This window comes from Saccoglossus kowalevskii, chromosome 18 (genome assembly GCF_978046115.1).
Source record: "Saccoglossus kowalevskii chromosome 18, keSacKowa6.1, whole genome shotgun sequence".
Classification (NCBI taxonomy): Eukaryota; Metazoa; Hemichordata; class Enteropneusta; family Harrimaniidae; genus Saccoglossus; species Saccoglossus kowalevskii.
In genome coordinates this window covers 566,745-587,956 of record NC_140658.1, presented here as the reverse complement: position 1 = coordinate 587,956, position 21,212 = coordinate 566,745, and the positions used below count along the sequence as shown (strand labels likewise).

Below are 21,212 nucleotides of genomic sequence, written 5' to 3'. Positions count from 1 at the left end.
TTTCTTCATTTTCCTACATAAAATGTTCCATTCTGTTTTCATTCATCTGAGCAACTTTCATATACTTTTCAGTATCACTCTCCATTATTTCCAATCTGGCAGCAAGCTTCTTCATAATAGCATTTAAATTTCTATTTCTTTTCTCTTCATCATTAATTCTAGAGTTAACATTTTTGAACTTGGTTTCAATAGAGGGCATCTGACCTTTAGTTTCCTCCATCATTGCTTTGATTGTTTCAGCTTTTCGTGATTCAAGGTGATCAACAACTTCAGTGAATTTTTCTTCTTGAGTACCGGTATCTATGGTCAGGATAATGTTGTCCACTTTAGACTCTATTTCACTCTGTTTAGTTTCTAATGTCGTCTGATGACCTTGAAGAATATTGATGCTCAGTGCTGAGTTAGTTGGAGTTTTGTTAATATCCTCAATTGATATTTCTTCAAATTGATCTTTGGTATTTTTTACAACATCACTAGATATACCAGTATTACACTTATGAATTTACACTTATATACAAAGTGGTACAGAACACAGTGAAGGGGTGACTGGTAGGAAGGAGGGGCAGAGGGTGGGAGATATATACAAAGTGGTACAGAACACAGTGCAGTGGTGACAGTGTTAGGAAGGAGGGGCAGAGGGTGGGAGATGTATACAAAGTGGTACAGAACACAGTGCAGTGGTGACACTGTTAGGAAGGAGAGGCAGAGGGTGGGAGATGTATACAAAATGGTACAGAACACAGTGCAGTGGTTAAATATATTTCCTAACTGTCATTTGCTTGTTTTCTTGCAGATATCAAAATTATGAAGCAAAATCATCCTAGCAAATTAGCCTCTTTAAGTTTAGTTAACTGTTCTCTTACTGATGACATCATCAAGTTATTCACCAATCAATTTCAGAGCCACCTTTCTAATCTGATATCTTTAGATCTGACCAACAATCCTGAGATCACCATGACAACAGTCAGTCTTCTAAGTCAGGCTAGCACAACCAGTAAGTTTGATCTTCTTTTCATATTAAACTACCAAATAATAATGTATTTCAAATGTTGCTACAAATGTTGTGTCATCACCTTTCACAAAATAAATTTTGATATGTTTTTCAACAATTTTTGATTAAGACCAGAATCCAATAGAAAGTTATATATCCATTTGGTTCAAAATTATCAAAACAATAATTGAAAAATACTTTAAAATAAGCGAAATGTTTGTGCCAAAATTTTTGCTGTGCATTATATCGAAAGTTGTCTTACATTATATTAATTCATATAATGAAGGATATGTATAGGCAAAAACAGAGAAATTCATTCCCTTAAGGTTGAAGTTGAATTTTGTTCACTTTTGTTGTAGGTATATATAGATTCACACTGTGATAAAACTACAATAAATTGACATACACATTTTGGTATTCTCAGGGTGGACATCCAGGCATTTTCACTGCCTGGCAACTACAACCGGTGATAACAAAGGCTAAAACTCTAAAAAAAAAAGTACTTTGGGATGGTTGTTGATACTCCCCTGAATAGTGTAAAAAGAATACTTTGATACTTGGTGTATATGTACCTTCGATTATTTAATTTTGGTGAATATTTTTGTAATTTTTGGTAAAAAGTGATATTTTTGACTTCTTGTTAAAAACCACAAGTCCAATTGCTTTGATATTTATTTACATATATAGGTACTACATGTGGACCTCTCTCAGATTTGTTCATTTTGTAATGATATCTTAAATTCTCTAATTTTGGTGAATATTTTTGTCATTTTTGGGAAAAAGTGATATTTTTGATTTCTTGTTAAAAACCACAAGTTGAATGCTTCGATATTATACATATAGGTACTACATGTGGACCTCTCTCAGATTTGTTCATTTCGTGATGATTTTGTCCTTCAATTATCTAATTTTAATAAATATTTTTGATAAAAAGTTATATTTTCAAAAAGTCTGATTGCTTTTAATTAATACTATACATATTGTTCATTTTCTGATGATATCTTCAGTTCTTTAATTGAAATGTGCATTGATAACAGTGGAGCTATCTCAGTCGACAGGCTGCTAATTTCTTTCCAAGGATACATCATGAGAATGCCGAAATCCAAAAGTTAGAACAGAATCAGCTAAATTTTGTGTGGAAGTTGGTCAAACCCTGGTGGCAGACATGTTTGTTTTTATTATTAGAGAATGCTTATGCACGTAATCATTCCATATTTGGAATTCGCATTTCCTAATATGGTAGGATGAAAATTATGTCTTTCGGTTACGGTGACAGATGTATACTAATACTAGTTATCTTTTCCAGGTACTAATCCATGCTCTGTACTAAATCTACACATTGGATCAAATAACACTGAATCACTTGCTGATGTACTACAAAATGACAAAATTCCTAATCTGAGATTATTAGATTTACGTAAATCTAAGATATCAGCATCTATGATTGGTCGGCTTCACTCGTATGTATTGAAACCTTCTGGTATCACTACAGTGTGTTTGGATGGATTGAAATTATCAGGCTCTAAGGCCATCACAGAATTACTCTCAACTCGTAAGTATATCTATATTATATATAACTCGTGATATGTTGTGATGCCGTACTTCCCCGAGTATAAGCCCCTCCCTGAGTATAAGCCCACCCCTCTGTTTTGGACATTTAACGAGTTGAGGGCATCCCCGAGTATAGGCCCAGGGTGTTTTTACCGGGCGTCGACGACATTTATTAAAATATGCATGTAAAAAGTGTATTTCATTGCATAATAATCATGATTGGTACAGTTGGTAGTTTGGTTCCAGTTTTTAAGAGAAAACTGTGCACGGTGGTGAATGTACGTGACGGAACATAGTTCGCACGTTTTCTATTCTGTTATTTACTCTGGATGAACGCCGATGTTGCAATACTGAAATAATCCATATTTCTTTCGAGTAGTAGTTTTCCAAACGGCAAAAATGTGATCGTCAAGTCCTAAAACCTGGTCACTGATCATCGTTTTCATTTTCCGAACAATCTTGTCTATTGAGACTATCGTGAATGGGGTTGTAACGAGCAAACTATTCTTCAACTTGACTTGTTGGCGGCCATGAAAGGTGTGAATACTTCCCTCACCCTCAGTTTACCTTTCCAAAATTGCGAATCAACAACTTTTAGGAAAAAACATCACCGTTTTTTTTTTTTTTTTTTAAATCAGTGTTAACAGATCGCATTTTAACATCGCGATAATTCACTTCCGCATTGTGTTGAAAAAAAAAATACTTCGTTAATAATCAGAAAACTTTGACTGTATGACACAGCATTTTTATTGGTTATTGAAAGACGTAACTTGTAGGTCAAAAGAAGTTGTTCAGGTCAAATTATGATGAAACCATAGCGGAAATAGCTTTGTATCGAGAGTTTGCGTATGATCTTTCCTTCCCCCGTTTTTCTACAGACCCTACCCATCGTATTGTAATAAAATGTTTGTATTTTTATTCATTGTAAAAAGTGTCGTTGAAATCAATGACGACTTGTTTCACCTTTTTCCTCAAAAAGACGTAATATTCTTCCGTGACCGGCGCTGTGAACGGAAAATGGATAATGTTTCGAGGTTGGGAAGATGGTTACAGTTTTAAACGCACCAAAAATTTATGGTCCTCAAGTATAAGCCCACCCCTTATTTTTTTCGATTTTACATGTTCAGGCCCCTGGGCTTATACTAGGGGAAGTACGGTATATGTATATATTTATTTGTTGATTTATAAGATGATAGTTAGTAACTATACAGTACATTTTGGATTTATTCCACTTAGGTATACTAACAGTGTGTGCTGGCCATACACTAAGAACTTTTTTTTATATAGGCTGTATTAAAAGCCACCACACAACAAAAATGTATTTTACATGTGTATCACATGGAACCTCACAATCTGTGTATTGAAAAAGGGAAGACATGAAAATTCCTTTTTGATAATAGATTTTGTGAATACTGTGTTGAATACAATCAATTATATATTGAGGATGAATATCATTTTTTGCCTATTTACCCTTGCTATTCACTGTATTAGAAAACAATTCTGCCTGTGTGGTATTGCAATAACCCCACTCACAACAAATTTATGAGTTCATGAAATAATTTTAATTTTAACCAGTTAAATAGTTTTGTTTATTGTGCGTATTGAATGTATTTCCCCCATTACCATTGTATAGATATATTAATTTATATTTACTCTTTAGGCCATGGAAGCTGTACCAAATTCAATTGCCTATGAAACTACCGCACTCGACTGCGTTAGTGCCCAGGGGCCTCAACTCAGAAAATCACGATTTTTTAGGGGTGGTTGCTTACCCGAGCACCCCCCTTGAAAAAGAGTACATATACAAATTCTCATCATTATCTTCACTAACGAAGGTGTTGGATCGTACGCAAACTCTCGATGAAAATCACTTTCCGCCATGATGCATTTGCAGATTTGACCTGCAGCAGCGTCCTTTGACCTATTGGGTCAAGTTGGTTATTAACCATCAGAATGCTGTGTTGTACCAACGCAATTCTTCGGAAATTCTCGAAGACTTTTCGGTAACGCAATGCGGAAGTGAATTATCAATGTCAAAGTACGATCTGTTGGAATTGATTTCAGCGAATAAACGACATGGTTTTTCCAAAAAACTAGTAACTAGCCATTTTTGAGAGGTAAACTGAATCTAGCATGAAATATTTACCGCATTTTACTTGTATTAACAGGTCATTGTCGAAGTGTAGTTTACGCACAGTTAGCGTGGTCTATGCATTCACAACATATTCACAGCGGGCGATATCCACGCTGTATTATGTAAAAATAACGATTACCAAGATTCATTACGGAAGATCAAGTTTTAAATTAGTTGCATTTTGAAGGGGTGGGCGCTTTGCCGAATGTGACCCAAAATATAAAAATTGCGCAAGGGTGGGGGGCACGCTTTCCTGGGCATGGACGCTAACGCGGTCGAGTACAGTATGATGCTTTATAGTGAATAACAAAATAGCAAGTTTGTTATTTTTCACCACAGCGCATGAATGCAGTATTAAATCATTGTCATTAGTTGGATGTGCATTAAATGATAAGGACGTCGTACCACTGAGTGATGCCATTGATAATAAATTACTACTCTCAGTATTACGACTATCAACTAATAGAATCACTGACCATTCAGTCTCCAAATTGGTCAATGCTGTTCTATCTAATGAAAACTACCCACTGGAAATATTAGATCTTGCTATGAATAAGGTAAGTGACATTATTATTCTGATTCTCACTCTTTTCTTAACCAAACTCATCATGATAGAATTGGGATATTAGAAAAATAATTGAGGGTGTCATCATCTATGGACACACATAAAATGGAGATGTTTTATGTTCATAATGTTCAAAAAAACTTTAAAATGTTGATTGTTCAATTGAACCTTCTATTAAAATATGTTGTAGTCAATATTGGTTTAGATATACACATTTCACACACTCTGTTGAGAAAATCAATGCATATATCATTGAATATATTATATCGTGTGTGCGTGCGGTGCATGACCTTTCAAAAACTGTCGATCCGTTTGACTCTAGTTTTGGTGTGTGGATGCAAATTAGTCCTCCAAAACTCTACTGTGGCGGTCTATAGTGAGAGCGCCATCTATAGTATGGTGTTGGTATAATGTTTATGAATAAGTCTGTGCGTCCCTGTGTCGGTCAGCATGGCGGTTTCGCTGGTTCCCGGCGTCCTTTGCGAATGGCAGGTGGCTTGGTACGCCATGACACTTGAGGCGGGAACCAGCCAACATGGCGGTTTCTGTCTGTGTGGGCAGGTCAATTCTCCTGTTAAATCGATTGAATTCCTTTCAAAGACTGGACTAAAGTGGTTATAGATGTTGCGGAACTCTTGGGACAGAGGAAATCGTGTTTGCATGGAGTTTAGTGACTGGCAAAAGTCTTTTCCGAAAGTTGTGGTTGTGTGGATTGACTGCAGAGGATGCAGTCTACTGTTGCCATTGTGTTGAACGAAACCGTGGTTGAACCAAGTATCCAGGTTCCTGTGAGTACAATCATTGACATTTTGAGTTCTGAATGTCAGTATTATCTGTTTCCAGTCGATCGACTCGACCAATTATGTTGTCCCGTCGAGATTTCAACTAAAGTAAAAACTGTTCTTGGTAGTGGAAAAGTCCCGCCATTCGTATCACGTGACTTTCTGTTGTCGATATCCAGTCGGACTGACTTGTTTACCGTCTCAGACATCTACCAAACTTTGATTCGTGTGACATTCAGCATCAAGTAGAAAGTGCATAAATTGACTGTGACATTTTACTGTTGTGCATTTCCCGGATCTACATTGTGATCAAACTTATTATTTTCTATAACGTTATTCTGCATTTAGTGTAATTCGCCTGCATTGGCATTGCGTAACCTTATCAAGCCAGTGTGTAGTTTGCATTTTGCATGATATTTCCATACTAATAATTATTTTGTGCCATATACATTTATTTAGTCCAGAGTACTTTACCTGGATTGTGTATTTTACTATACATACATATTGTGACTACCATTCTGGTGAGTGTTATTACTGAATACTTACCTTAAATTGTGTCATTTTGGTATTCACTTAAACCAAACTATTTCTGAGGTTTCCTATTGTTGTTATAGTTGATACTTGTAGTGTTACATGCATAATTTGGAACTTTGTCCTGCTTTGCATGTTTAAAACATTTTGTATTTTGAATGTCTTTAGTATTCAGTAGTTGAACTCAAGCGTTATTTTATTATTGAATACATTTTTCTGTTTATATAAACCTGTGAATATACTATTTCAGTAATCGTGTAGGAATTATTTGTACTTCCCTACTGTTACGGCATTGTAGATGACTGCATTGGTTGTGTATTATTTGAGCACACAAGTTGCATTACGTTAGTCTTAGTATTTTACAGTTAAGCTAATGTATACTGTTGTATTTAGTACGCCTTTGTTACCATAAGACTAGATAAGTAATCTTTTCAATTATAGTAACTTTAAAGTATTTTATTTTACCAAGTACCTGTATATAATATCCAAGTGCTAATCTCTGTTGTTACTAGCATATACTTCTATGTATCTAGTGAATACTCAGGCATTCACAGCCTTAGCATATACTTCTATATATCTAGTGAATACTCAGACATTCACAGCCTTAGCATATACTTCTATATATCTAGTGAATACTCAGACATTCACAGCCTTAGCATATACTTCTATGTATCTAGTGAATACTCAGGCATTCACAGCCTTAGCATATACTTCTATGTATCTAGTGAATACTCAGGCATTCGCAGCCTTAGCATATACTTCTATGTATCTAGTGAATACTCAGGCATTCGCAGCCTTAGCATATACTTCTATGTATCTAGTGAATACTCAGGCATTCACAGCCTTAGTACTTATTATGTAGTATCTATCTGCATTTAGTGTTTCTAGTTAGTAAATACTGTTTTGTGTATGTGGTAGCCATTTGTATTGAGTAAGTTAGGATTACTGCGTATGCCATACATTCTCTTCAGTACTCTGTACTGATGTGTTGGCCTATATGGTTGTAACAGTTAGTGGTACTATACAGTACTGTGCATAGATATTCCTGTTAGTCATTATAGTAACCACGTAATGAGTAGTATCTTGTAATACATTTTGATAGCACATTACAAAACTTGTAATTGTATTTTCTACTTTTTATTGAGACTTTTATTGAGAAATAACTGCGTTACATGACACATTACTGTGTATTACTGTATCCAGGTATCGTTCATTACGATTGTGTTTCTGTTTGTTATGTGTTAATACATCATTCTAACTTAACATGCAACACTGAGCTGGGTATTTTGTTATCAAACCAGAGTCCCCACGACCGCATTTAGCCCACTGATCTATTACTTGTATCCTACCGTTACTGTGTGTGTAGCTTACACTACTATGACACTAAGTGGTCTACAGTGCTGATATTGATAGTGCATATGCCTTGGGTTGTCCTCTATCAGTTTTGTTAATTTGGTAAGGAAATTTTCAATTTCCTAATTTTGGCGAATATTTTAAAATGGTAATTTTTGGTCAAAAAATCTATTTTTGACTTCTTCTTCAAAACCGGTAGCCTGAATGCTTTGATACTTGGTGTGTATGTACTTTGTGTTGACATCTGCTAGATTTGTTCATCCCATGGCCATATCTTTAATTCTCTAATTTTGGCGAATATTTTTGTCATTTTTGAGTAAAGATGGAATTTCAACTAACCACTATTTCTAATGCTTTCAATTTGGTGTTATCATTCCATTGACAACTTTGTGTGGCTGTTTGGCGATATTTCATTTAAAAGTACAAATTTAAGCGAAAAGTTGTGGGATACTGTAAAATGGTTAATTACATGTATTCATTGGGTTTTAATTTAGCTTATTTCGCTGACTGGTAAATGCGCTAAATTTAAACCCAGTGAATATGTAAAATTTAGCATAGAACAAATTATATAAATGATAAAACCGTGAATTTAAAACCCAATGAATATGCCTGAAATGGTAAATCAGTGAAATTTAAACCCAGTGAAAATTAGTCATTTTACAGTATACAGCTCTAATCTTTTGTACAATAGCCGTTGAGCAACAGGCCATTGGCCTATTTTTTTATAATTAAGGGCCAATATGGGCACATCATTTACACAGAAACTGATGCAGAAAAAAATCACTTGTGCGCCCTATACAAATTTGTCGGTTAAGAACATAGACAAGGTATTTGACTATGCAAATAACACTGAATAAACAGCCAGGTAGATACTACCCAAATCAAATAAACACGTACTACATGCGTGTCTCAAACCAGCGCTCGCATAAGGCACCTAATTGCTTAGCTTCACGTCATTACGCGTCTTCCCCTCGGCCACCGGGCATCCCCCAAAACAGATTGTTACGAGCTTATTACGTACAGAGAGCATTAAACCCGTTCACGCGACCCACGCCACACAGCATAGCCATATTGCGGCAAAGGCAAAGAAATAAACGACAAGGTGTAATTTGCATACTTTACTTTCTATGACAACAGCAACTTATAATTTGAGTTTACAATGATTTCTCAGCACTTATTCACTGGTATATGTCGTACCATTACTTTCAGCTTTCACCATCATACAACCAGACGTGATGTGACTCGGATCGCGTAGATGAGTTTCCTGCTCTCTGCACGTAATAAGTTTTGGTTATTAAGCTTCATTTGGGGGGGGGGGTGCCCGGTGGCCAAGGCGAAAATGTGTAGTGATGTGAATCTAGGCGATTATGTGCTGTTGATATCATTGTGACAGCAAGTGAAAATGACTAGTCGACAACTTGCCACTACTATTGGTGGTCAGAAACCAAGACAGAAAAGATTATCATTTTACTTTTCTACAACAAGGTCTGATGTAGATGAGGATGTTGTTGATACAATAAACCGCAATGATGATACTAAAAAACATGATCAACCGGGTGATCACGATGAAGTCGGAGACGATCCCGACCCGGGGCCAACCGGCAAGAAAAAGAAATATCCTGGGTGGGAGAAAAATAAAAAATATGCTCACTGGCTGCAGTATGACAGAAAGAATAATGCCATGCTCTGCAGTGTATGTCAATCTACCTGGAAGAAGAACCCATTTACTGATTTGCCTGGATGTTCTAATTTTCGTACCTCAACACTGGATCGTCACATGGCAACACGCGATCACATCGAAGGTATTCAGGAGATGGCTTTACACTCCAACTTTAACACTGCCGTGAATAAAGCACTATCAGAAAGTGACAAGGCATTGGTTTCGGCAATGAAGTCCATTTACTGGTTAGCAAAAGAGGACGTTGCCACACGCAAGTATGCATCGTTATTGTCATTTCTGAAACTACAACGTGTCGATACTTTGGATAAATTAAATGTCAGACAGAATGCGACTTATACATCTTGGCAGACAGCCGAAGAAATGCAAGATGCAATAGCAACCGTAATATCAAAAGAAATAAAATGCCAACTCCAGGAAAGTGAATTTGTCAGTGTTCTTTCGAATGAAAGTACAGATATTTCCATCACAAAGAAATTGGTCATTTACACACATCTTATTGACGACTTCAATCCAAGAACGCATTATGTTGGTAATGTGAGAGTGAAAGACGGGACAGCAATGACAATATCAGCAGCTTTAAAACAAAATCTGCTTGAAGAAAATTGTGTTGGGTCTCATAAGCTTATCGGCTTTGGCAGCGACGGGGCCAGTGTGAAGTCAACCCATATACATGTATGGTAAGCATTCACTGCATAGCACATCATTCAGCCCTGTGCACCAGTCAGGCGGCTAACTCTGTTCCTTAATTAAAGAAATATTCTCAGGCATTAACTAATATTTATTATTATTTTTCTTGATCAGCCGTGAGATGTGAGGCTGTCAAGGACATTCAAGCCATTCTTGACGACCGAATTCTGAAGTACAAAGAGGTACACGAAGTCCGTTGGTTTTCGTTCTATTCGTCCCTGGAGACGATCTATCGTACCTATGGGTTACTGCTCACATATTTTGAATCAATCGCTAAGAAACAACAGCAAAGGGATTGGCGAAAACTATGAAAAATTACGAGTTTGTGGCTACTACATATCTGCTCATGGATGTAATTCCTATATTAACACATCTTAGTATGATATTTCAGTCGAGCAACCTAGATATCGCAGTAGTCAATGCTTCATTATCTACAACTCGAACCCAAATTAAGACAGGAAATTCATGTATGATTTTGAGGCCATGGTAACATCATATGGTAAAAAATATAAAGTCTGTGGTCACGTCATCAGTGCAACTGAAAATCAGAAGAAACATTTCGAAAACATAAGAACATTCGATAATTTAGACGAACGTTTTCCTCAAGACACAACAAATCTAATTACTGCATTCGTCGTCCTCGCTATGCGACCGTTAACATTCTTGTCCGCGGAACAACTAAAATGACTATGGCAACAACAAAATTGAGGTTTTAATCAAACACTTTGGCGAACCTAAAACACTTGCCGACGGTGCAGTCATTAAGCCAATTGTTGATTCCGATCGCGTACTACTGGAGTGGGCTGATGCCAAGGAGCTTGTACGTGTGCAGAAATACTTCAGAGATAAGATGGACACTTTGTGGAAAATCTTATACACATACCATCGTGAAGCCTTTCCAAATTTGCTGAAATTGGCCAAAATTGCGCTCGTGTTGCCAGTGCAGTCGGCTTATTTCGAACGGGGATTCTCCGTACAAAATAGAATTAAAACGAAATCGTGCTGCCTGGAAGCCGATAGGCTCCACGTGATGTCCTTGATATCGGCAGAGGGTTCCCCTATCGAGCAGTTTCCATTTAACGACGCACTTAAGGAATGACGACAGTCAAAACAATGCCATATTTTCCAAAATTAGATGCCTGACTAGCATAACAATTACAATATAATATAAAGGCAGTAGGCTAAATGCAAAGTTTATATCTATGTTGACATTTTCTCATCAAAATATTGCAACAAAAATGTTCATTTCTGGGGTCAGATCAAGTGTTATGTAAACAATTGTTGCTAAGTACACGTAGATCATTTTGTATATAAGCATTCATACAGTGACTGTAACAGAAAAGATATCTTTTATGTGTTTTATAATAATAAAAACAACTTACCTGATCTCAGTACTGATAGTTTATTATACAATTTATTATTTTTAGTCCCCGTTGAACGGGGACTTAGGTTTTTACCTCCGTGCGTCCGTGTGTGCGTGCATGCGTGCGTGCGTCTGTGCGTGCGTCCGGACCTGTATCTTAGAAATTCCTGGACCAATCACAATCAAACTTCACACATACATCATACATGATATTATACATATGCACATCAATTTGTTTCACGATCTGATTCAAGATGGCCGAATGGTGGCCATTTTTGTGCTAAAAATCATCGCAATCAAGCATTTCTCGACTATTTACAGATGGATTTTGTTTAAACTTGGTATATACATTAGACATTATAGGACCTTGATGCACTTCATTTTGTTGCACGATCTGATTCAAGATGGCCAAAGGGCGGTCATTTTTGTGCTAAAAAATCCTAAAAATCAAGCATTTCTCGGCTGTTTACAGATGGATTTTGTTCAAACTTGGTATATACATTCGACGTTATGGGACCTTGATGCAAATAGTTTTGTTTTTCAGATAAGATTCAAAATGGCTGTCTGGCGGCCATTTTGTTTTAATGAATGAGCTTCTAGACCCATATCTCCATCTTGTTTTGACTGATTATATTCAAATTTTAAATATTCATTATACATCATGTCATAGATAAACAGATATATTGGTTTGACGATCCTATTCAAAATGCCCGAGTGGCGGTCATTTTTGTGCTAAAAAGTCGTCATATATCAAGCATTTCTGGTATTTATGGATGGATTTTGTTCAAACTTGATACATACATTAGACGGATTCCTGATGCACGTCATTTTATTTTTCATATTGGATTCAAAATGGCTGACTGACGGCAATTTTGCTTTAATGATTGGGGTTCTAGAGCCATATCTCATAAATGCTTTGACTGATTATATTCAAATTTTATATATTCGTTATACATCATGTTATATATATATACATGTATTCAAAATGGCTGATTTTGAATGCTGTTCCAGAGCAATATCTCCCAATATGGACAAGTACTTGTTTGACAATCAGATACAAATGTCAATCATTTTAATGTTAAAAAATTATATTCCAGCTATATTACTATAAACAAAACTATATACATCTTAAATTTGATAACTAGCGGGGACTGTGCCATGCATGGCTTGTTTTCCATTTATTTTTGTTACATGTGCAATTGAAATCTGTGTAACAGTAAAGTAAAACCCCAAGCAGTTGTACCACAACAGAACAGTGATTCAAAAAAATATAGGACACCAAATATTCTTACAGGTCTATTCAGCAAAACAGTGATCTGATTTTGTTAAATTTTACAAACTCAAAAGCATCACTATATGTTGTATTGTTACAATGCAATACCAGTTATTTAAGCCTCCTATCTTTGTTAAGCTTTGTTATGATTTATTTCTATATACATGTACATGAATATGATGATAAATAAAGGCTATGGTTGATTTACTAGTTACATGTGCAATTTAGTTCATTTTGTTACTGTCCATAAAAAAAATAATTGTCCCACAAAATTAAAGCTGGTGGGCCACCATGTCCCCATTGTCAGAAATCATGGCTGCAACCCTGTGGACAAAATAAATTGTATGTTATAGATTCAGTATTTTTTGGCTTCTAATGGAACAAATACAGATAGCTTAGATTATAAAATATGAAGTGCTTGACAATTCTAACTTTAATTTTCTGCTACTAGATAACTGAATGTGGTGTGGAATCGTTGATCAAACTGATATCTACAAAGTCCCGATTACACACACTACTACTAAATGGTAATGATATCAATGGAAATGGGTTGAATACTCTGAGTCAAGTGGTGAGTGAAAGCAATGTAATAAAGACTGTGGAAATGAAAGATCAGAAGATTGCCAGTACAGAAGATGAGATTACAATAATATTGACAACATTACTTTGTAATTTAGGTATTAAGTTCTACATCATCTGCATAGCTAATGTGGTAATCTGTAAATGCATCATTGATTCACTTACAAATTTGTGAACTTAAAACCCAATGAAAAATTGCTCAAAATATCAAAATAGTGAAATTATATGTCAGTGAAAATAAATGATTTCACAGTAGCTAATGCACACAACTAATATACAACTGGGAATGATATGCAGCATGTAGTACCTGAGGTACAGTGTATGTGTAATAAAATATTTATGATTATAATAATTGTAGGTTACACTTCGAAAGAAGATGAGTATGGTGAATATGAATCCTCAGTGAGTGAATTACCAAGAATGTCAAAAGATTTATCTGTAAATCTGACTGGATTGGGTGGATTACCTAGTTCCCTTGCTAGAGTGTCTGATAGTGGTATGATTAAAACAGACCATGCTAAGAAACAACCACCATATCTGATGCTGAATCACATCTTACAATTATACGCTGCTATACAAGATGATAAGGATGGTAAGTGTCTACAGAATTCTAGTTATAGGACAGTGTGCCAAGCAGAACATTTTGAGTGCCTTCTTATTGTTAAAAACTGGGGATACAAAAATAAAGTGAATCATTTGTGTATATTAAATTCAACATTGCATTGCTGATAATGATTGAAAATGAAATGTCCTAGTGACATGGGCATTTATACTTGCTATTTTGACATTGAGAACATTTAATGGTGGACAGCAGAGCTTCTGTCGGCAAATGCAAATAACTTTCAAGAGTTCCCAGTGGCAAAATAGAATACACTGACAGCATCTTCAACACTAAAGAGCTATTTCATCATGGTTATTAGAAGAAGGGTTAGAAAACTTTCTTGGTTCTTTTGTTTGGATGTGTGTCTCGGTAAATATTTAAAACAAATGGAGTTACTGTAAAAACTTGATTAATTCACGAAAGTAAAATAATTATTTTTTCAAGTGCGAGAATTAATAGCGTAAAAACAGAAATTAATGGTTTTTGGTGCGCGAATTAAAAGAGTACTTTTAGATCGATTCAAAAAGGAACTGTTTTCATAAATTCAGTAGTGATTTGTTTTGTTATTCAATGAACACAATTACAGGACATTGTTTTAGTGCCTCTGAGACTAGTGGCTAGCGACATTCATGGCGTATAGACGGGCAAAGAACACGCACTGCGTCAAAGACCAAGCACCATGTTACACTTGAAATGGAACAGTGAAATGACAAAGGTCACTCTGTACACAAACAAACAATGAACACGTGGCTACAAAGTAGCCATCTGGCTGCACTGCCTTTTTTTTAATTTTTCTAGGCAGTACCGTCAGACACAAAATAAATATTTCACACACACATTATTGTGTACGGTATATACCTTTTTAGAGGATGTGGGTGGCCCTGAAAAGGGCCGTTTGGTTGTAAAAACAACATCATTATTAATTTATCGACAGTTTGTCGGTAGTGAAGCCGTCAAACCAATCACCATCTTTGTCGTCGTCGCCAAAAAGCAGATCGGCAATGATTTCTGCTATTTCAGTGTTGCTTCGGATAAGGTGGTCTTCTGCCCTGTTGATTGCATTTGTTATGCCACAGACTTTGAATGACTTTGAAATCATTGATGGCCGATGCACCAATTTCTGCCACGCATTCACAATCCAGTCCAGGATGGTCTGTTTATCAGTCGCTGACAGGTGAGATTCTGATTCTAACTCTGCAGCTTTATGAGCAGCGTCTCTGATGTATGCAGACCACGACTTTCACAATTCGGACTTGAACGGCTTGTTGATGCAGACGTCGAGAGGCTGCAATTTTGAATTGAGCACGATCATTGAATAGCGTCTCTCTGTGTATGTACCCATATCCTTTCCACCCAGCGCAGAGCTTCATCCATCCACCCTTTTTGTTGGACTGCCATGACGAAACCTGGTGGCAATTTCAGTTTTAGTTCACGTTTGCCTTTGAATATTACCATAGACGGAAAAACGTCGCCATTGGACATGACGAATACGAGAGAAGTCGGCCAATCGCCAAGTCGGCCTGCAGGAGAAGTCGGCCAGTCACCAAGTCGGCCTGTCGGAGATGTCGGCCGGGCGGAGAAGTCGGCCACTTCAACTCTACTAATAGGCAGGGAGACTGTACAAATCTATGTTCGTAAGCTACAGAGCAAATTGCTGAGTTCATATAGGCTACCTACTATAATAGTACAACCACTGCATGTAGGGCTGTTGGGTACCAGGCGACCCCTACATCACAGCATTCGACAAGCAAAAATATTGACCATTCGCCGATACATGGCAGTTTTGGGACTCATTCAGGGTGATCGCATTGAAATACTTATTAGAAACTTTTGACAGATATTTATTACTTATACGTTATCATTGGATCTTCATTTTTTTAAAACGAAATCTTGCAGTGACACACATGTGTGCCATGAATAATAAATAATGCGAACCTGTAGTTGAGAGAACGTGCCGGCGGCCATATTGTTACGTGGATAGCCTGGCTTTGCCACCCTTTTCACGGGGGTGGCAATGTGTCGGTGCATGGTGATTACTAGAACAATGTTTGATTTTCTCTTTCAGTAAAATCTTATGGCAAAACGGAAGTTCAGTGAGGGAAGATTACCTGTAAGGTCATAGTTATTTAGCCAGAAAGAACTAATTATGTTTTGTGCATAAAATATAAGTCTTTTCGTTTTGCACAGAATACATAACAATGACAATGATTTATCTAAAAGGAACAAATAATGTCGTGTTTAATCACAACTATACTCATTGTCTAAACTGTTAATATTTGAACTTGCCGAGGGTGCGAAAGTGTGAAGTTATGCATCACAATGGAAGTGCTTGAACTGCGTATTTGAACTGCTACCCGTGATGTGCGCTACTTTCATAGTTGTTATGTAAGTTCACGTCAACTCAACTGTTTGAACTGCCGTATGATTTTATGAAATGATGTACATTAGAAAACGTCATTTGTTGCCATTTATTATACACATCAATTATATTCATTTTAACGTGAACAAAAAAATGTATTTGCCGTCTTCGTTACGTATAATGTACGTTTAATCATGGAGCTATTTTTTAGATCCATGGTTTAATAAATGGCAACTAACAACGTTTTCTAAGTACATGTACGGTGTTTCATAAAATAGATGTATTTTTCTTCCAAAATGTTAAGCGATTATTGCTGGATTACAATGCTTTGTCTTAGGTACTACATCCAAACAAGTGATAGGAACTTACAGTCATCTCGCCGCCAACTGACACATCATGTGGAAATGGAGAGACGTTGGCTTGAGTCTAGACTACGGATCACAGATACTTATTTATTTCTGTTTTTTACGGATGTTGGATGACAATTATTTATAAAATCAAACTGGAAACATTTTAAAGTTAACCATTCCATAGTTTATTTCCAAACAGTAAAAATACATCACATAAAAGTAGCCTAGTTCCGTTGCCAGAAAATGCCAATAAAAAAACTAGAGACGAGTCAGCATTTAAGTTTATTTTAAAACATGAAAAGTACATAACATAAAGGTAATCGAGTTGCGATGATAAACGAAAGTAAACGGCGCTGAAAAAAAAACACTAGAGAAATTTATTAGTCAGCATTTAAGTTTATTTTAAAACATGAAAAGTACATAACATAAAGGTAATCGAGTTGCGATGATAAACGAAAGTAAACGGCGCTGAAAAAAAAAACACTAGAGAAATTTGTTAGTCAGCATTTAAGTTTATTTCAAAACATGAAAAGTACATAATAACATAAAAGTAATCGAGTTGCGAGATTGTAATGGCAATTTCATCAAAGGACAGAAAATACATTACCGACATGGTTTCATCATTCTGTTTTCGGTGCTGCAATGTAAGACGCTGCCTTCATCAATCTGGACGTTGTGATTTCTTTTCTTCTGTATCTCCGCCATAACTTGTTTAATTTTCCTTCCATGAGCCGTGTCTGTTTTCGCTGATAACGTCGAAGTTTGTCCTCACTGATTAGTTGTTGCTGTAATGTAATAAGTTTGGCATCTGTGTGGAGCAGCTGAACTAGTAGATAAAATTGGATATTTCCGCGTTGGGCTTTGGTGTTTAGTCGGTTATGCCATCCCTCCAGGTCGTTGTTGGTTCTAATAGCTCGTCTAAATACGCACCAAGCGTGTGGTTCCCATCTCCCATTCATCCATGTTTGCTGAACGTATTCACATAGCGGTCTGAGTTGGTCGTTAGCGGCGGTGGTCAGTTGTTCTAGAGTCGGCTGTATGTGTTCCACTGGTATATACGGTAACGCGAAAAGTAATCTAATAAAATCCTTCTCTTTTCTACCTCCACGGTACGACGAAATGTCGGTAATTTAGGGAAAAAATGTATGTGCGGTGAACAGAGATATACCATGGAGGTTTATATTTTGAAATCCGTACTTGACATTCGATAAATATTTTGTATATACTCAACGCCTACGAATGTAGTCTGTACCTTAAAGACCGATTAGTCAATCAAATACAAAAAATGGATTTCCCCGTGGTTAATAAATACGAAGCATAGTCCGATTATTCGTGGCCTTTGTACACCTTCAATAGCAGTGTAATCTTTGTCGGTGTTTTTATAATAAAAGAAACACAATTTGTCTGTAAAAACATCGGCAGTTATCACCTTGGACAATAGATGTTAATCGGGTCGGTGTGATGCTTGCTGGCATACATCCTGTGGGGTCATGTACTTGGCATACACAAAATAATAGCGCTCAAATGTTGCTCAATCTTTATTAAATAGAATAACAGACTAAATCAGACGGGTATGAACCGGACTTTGGTTTTACAATACAATGTACATTGGATGTTCATTTATTTAGCTCCATGATTGAACAATGTGCTTTGCGGTACGACGCAGGTTACTGTCAGAGTGGACTGCCGCTAAAGCTCGTCAAAAACACAACACAACTGAATCTTTATTAAACACAAACAAGAAAAACATTTTCAGTCCGATGCATTCACTCTGAAATCCCTTCAGTACTCTGTAAATAGAAAGACATGTTATTCACTAACTGTCAATTAAGTTTAGTTTATTCAAGACACAATCGCGTCTCCTGGGAGACGGATATGGTTAAAATAACAATTAAATACATTGAATTCCTAGTCTGTAATGTAATAGCTGACTTCTCACTTACTCACATTTTTTTAATAGTACGTGACGCACGAAAACACATTTTCCGTAATCAAAGTGTACGAACGCAATCTGTACTGTAAAAACCGACTTCTGACTTACGTCTATACTGTACTGGCCAACATATTTGTAGTCAATATGTACGAGCGTAGTATAAAGTACCATGTCCAGTAATGATCGACTTTTCGAGAAAAAAAATGTAAATATGTTTGAACGTAGTATGTACGTAATGACCGACTTCTCCGATGTTTCACCGGCCGACTCCCCCACTGGCCGACTTCTCCGATGCTCACTGGCCGACTTCTCGCACTGGCCGACTTCTCCGTTGTTTTGCTGGCCGACTTCTCCTGCTGGCCGACTTCTCTTGTTACCGACATGAATGTCAACACAACAGTCAGGTGGTGCTTTTGATTTCCTGTGGTTCGAACTTTTATGGTTTTGCCCCACGGTTTTAAGACCAAGTCGAAATAGACGGGTGTTTCATCCATATTCCCGATGTAATCAAAATCGTCTTCACTCCATTTATTTTGAACGAATGATAAAAATCTGTTAAGTTTTTCTACTAAGTCGGCTGGCAATCGCTGTGCTACAGAAGTTTTCATACGAAGTGCTAAATTGTTGCGTTTCATGAAGCGCTGACACCAACCGCGGGATCCTTTGAAGTGTGGAAACTTTTGTGTAATGACAGACACTGCATGACAACAGATTGTGTTTATCGTAACTTGAATCTGCAAATCCCATTCACGTAGCACCCATGCAAGTATTTCTCCATCTAGTTCATTGCCGTACATTATCTTGTGACCACTACCATGTCGTCTGCCACCTTTCGTAAATTGTTCGCGATCAAAATCGTATGTCTTCCATCCTCTGATAGTTGACGACGCGACTTTATATCTCCTGGAAGCTGCGTTACAACCAATGATCTTTGCCTCTCTAAAAATTTCCCTGCGTTTCTTTACATTAAATGACTTGTACACGCCTAGATTCTTTGTAGATGGCAGTGTCGATGGCGAGTCGAAACGTTGTGGTGATGATGTAGCCATGTCAAGTAGAGATGTTGGTGGCAGTGGTTCGATGTTATCAGATTGAACTTGCAACACCGTTAGTTGCACTGTGGCATCACTGGTGTCCAGTCGGGGTTTTTTCGATGGTTTACCAACAGGATGTTTTTTCTGAACGGCACTTGGTGAAGTATGAAACATTGAAAATGGGATGGCTGGTATGTCAGCAGTAACTTTGGAAAAAAACGAATCAATTCGGCGAAACATTTGGAGAGAGTACTATTAGCTTGTTAGGCCACACTGATTTAATTTTATGGATGACATCCTCTGAAGACCCCAAAACTAATGCGAGAGGGCGGAAAAAAAAAATCAGCCAAAAAAAAAACTGCTAAAACCACAGGATTATGGAGCTATTATTACGAATTGAACCACAGTGTATCAAAAAACAACAAATCTTTATTTGTAGTAGGCACATGTTGATGTACACATTTCGTACTGTATTACTGTCACAGGTATCATCACCTTTGATTTTGAAAAGGCAAGAGGATAAGGCAGATGTTAGCTTTGCCAATGGCATACACATCAACTCAATAATAAAGAAAAACTTACTGTGTTGTATTGAAAAAAATAATTAATTAAAAATGAACAATAAGTTTGTCAACAGCAACCTGGAAATTAACTTCTTTGACATTCAAACTACAGCTTTTAAAGTGACACTTCAGATAGACTAAGTGTAGACACAAATGCTCTAGAACTACTTCAACTATGTAACAAATTATAAGAGGCTCGATATTGAAAAACAACAACACACCAACGTCACCCCGTAAGGGGACTTCGGCCAAGGAGCTTCTGCTGCTTTCGTTGCAGTTTTGTCGACTTCAATGCGGACAAAGCAACCGAACTGATTTGTCGCCTGACCGACTTTTAGGCCACCATACACCTCCACTCCTCTCCCATTTCTCTCATCATTGCAGAAGAAACACGGGACAGCCACTCTGGACAATATGTTCTCAAAGTTGTCTGGGCGAAACTCGCTTGCCGCTACCGACCTCTCGTATAGCTGTGTAAACGTCTCCCTGGCCAACGTCATTTGCGTACCAGTCTACAACAATCCCGCCGTTTCACCTCTGAACTTGTATGCTCACGTATTTTGGTGGTGTGGTCGCCATGTTGGATCATTTATGGCAAAATTTGCATGTTTTGAGGCAATCTCTTTCCCATAGGTCTTTGCGCTTTACGTAACGCGCATCTAACTGTGTGGAATTTGGTTTTGGAGTAGTCCAAAACGAGTTTTACGACAAGTCGGCGCTTTGCGACAATATGAGTCGGCAAGTTCTGGACAGAAAACCGGTCTGTGGAGACTCGTCGTCGGAGATTTTTTTTTTTTTTTTTTTTTTTTTGAGAACAGGCGAAAACTAATGCGCGCGCGGATGTCATCCATAAAATTAAATCGGTGTAGCCTTACAAGACTA

At 37.0% G+C, this 21,212-nt stretch overlaps 1 protein-coding gene across 1 annotated transcript in view; it reads left to right on the top strand.

Annotated features, from left to right (window-relative positions):
- Nucleotides 1-21,212, top strand: part of LOC100372267 (uncharacterized) — a 105,726-nt gene that overhangs the window by 38,960 nt on the left and 45,554 nt on the right. The window contains exons 8-12 of the mRNA XM_085492812.1: nucleotides 794-994; nucleotides 2,298-2,543; nucleotides 5,016-5,233; nucleotides 13,363-13,588; nucleotides 13,849-14,082. Coding sequence (XP_085348938.1) covers nucleotides 794-994; nucleotides 2,298-2,543; nucleotides 5,016-5,233; nucleotides 13,363-13,588; nucleotides 13,849-14,082 — 1,125 coding nt within the window. The remainder of the gene's footprint in view (nucleotides 1-793; nucleotides 995-2,297; nucleotides 2,544-5,015; nucleotides 5,234-13,362; nucleotides 13,589-13,848; nucleotides 14,083-21,212) is intronic.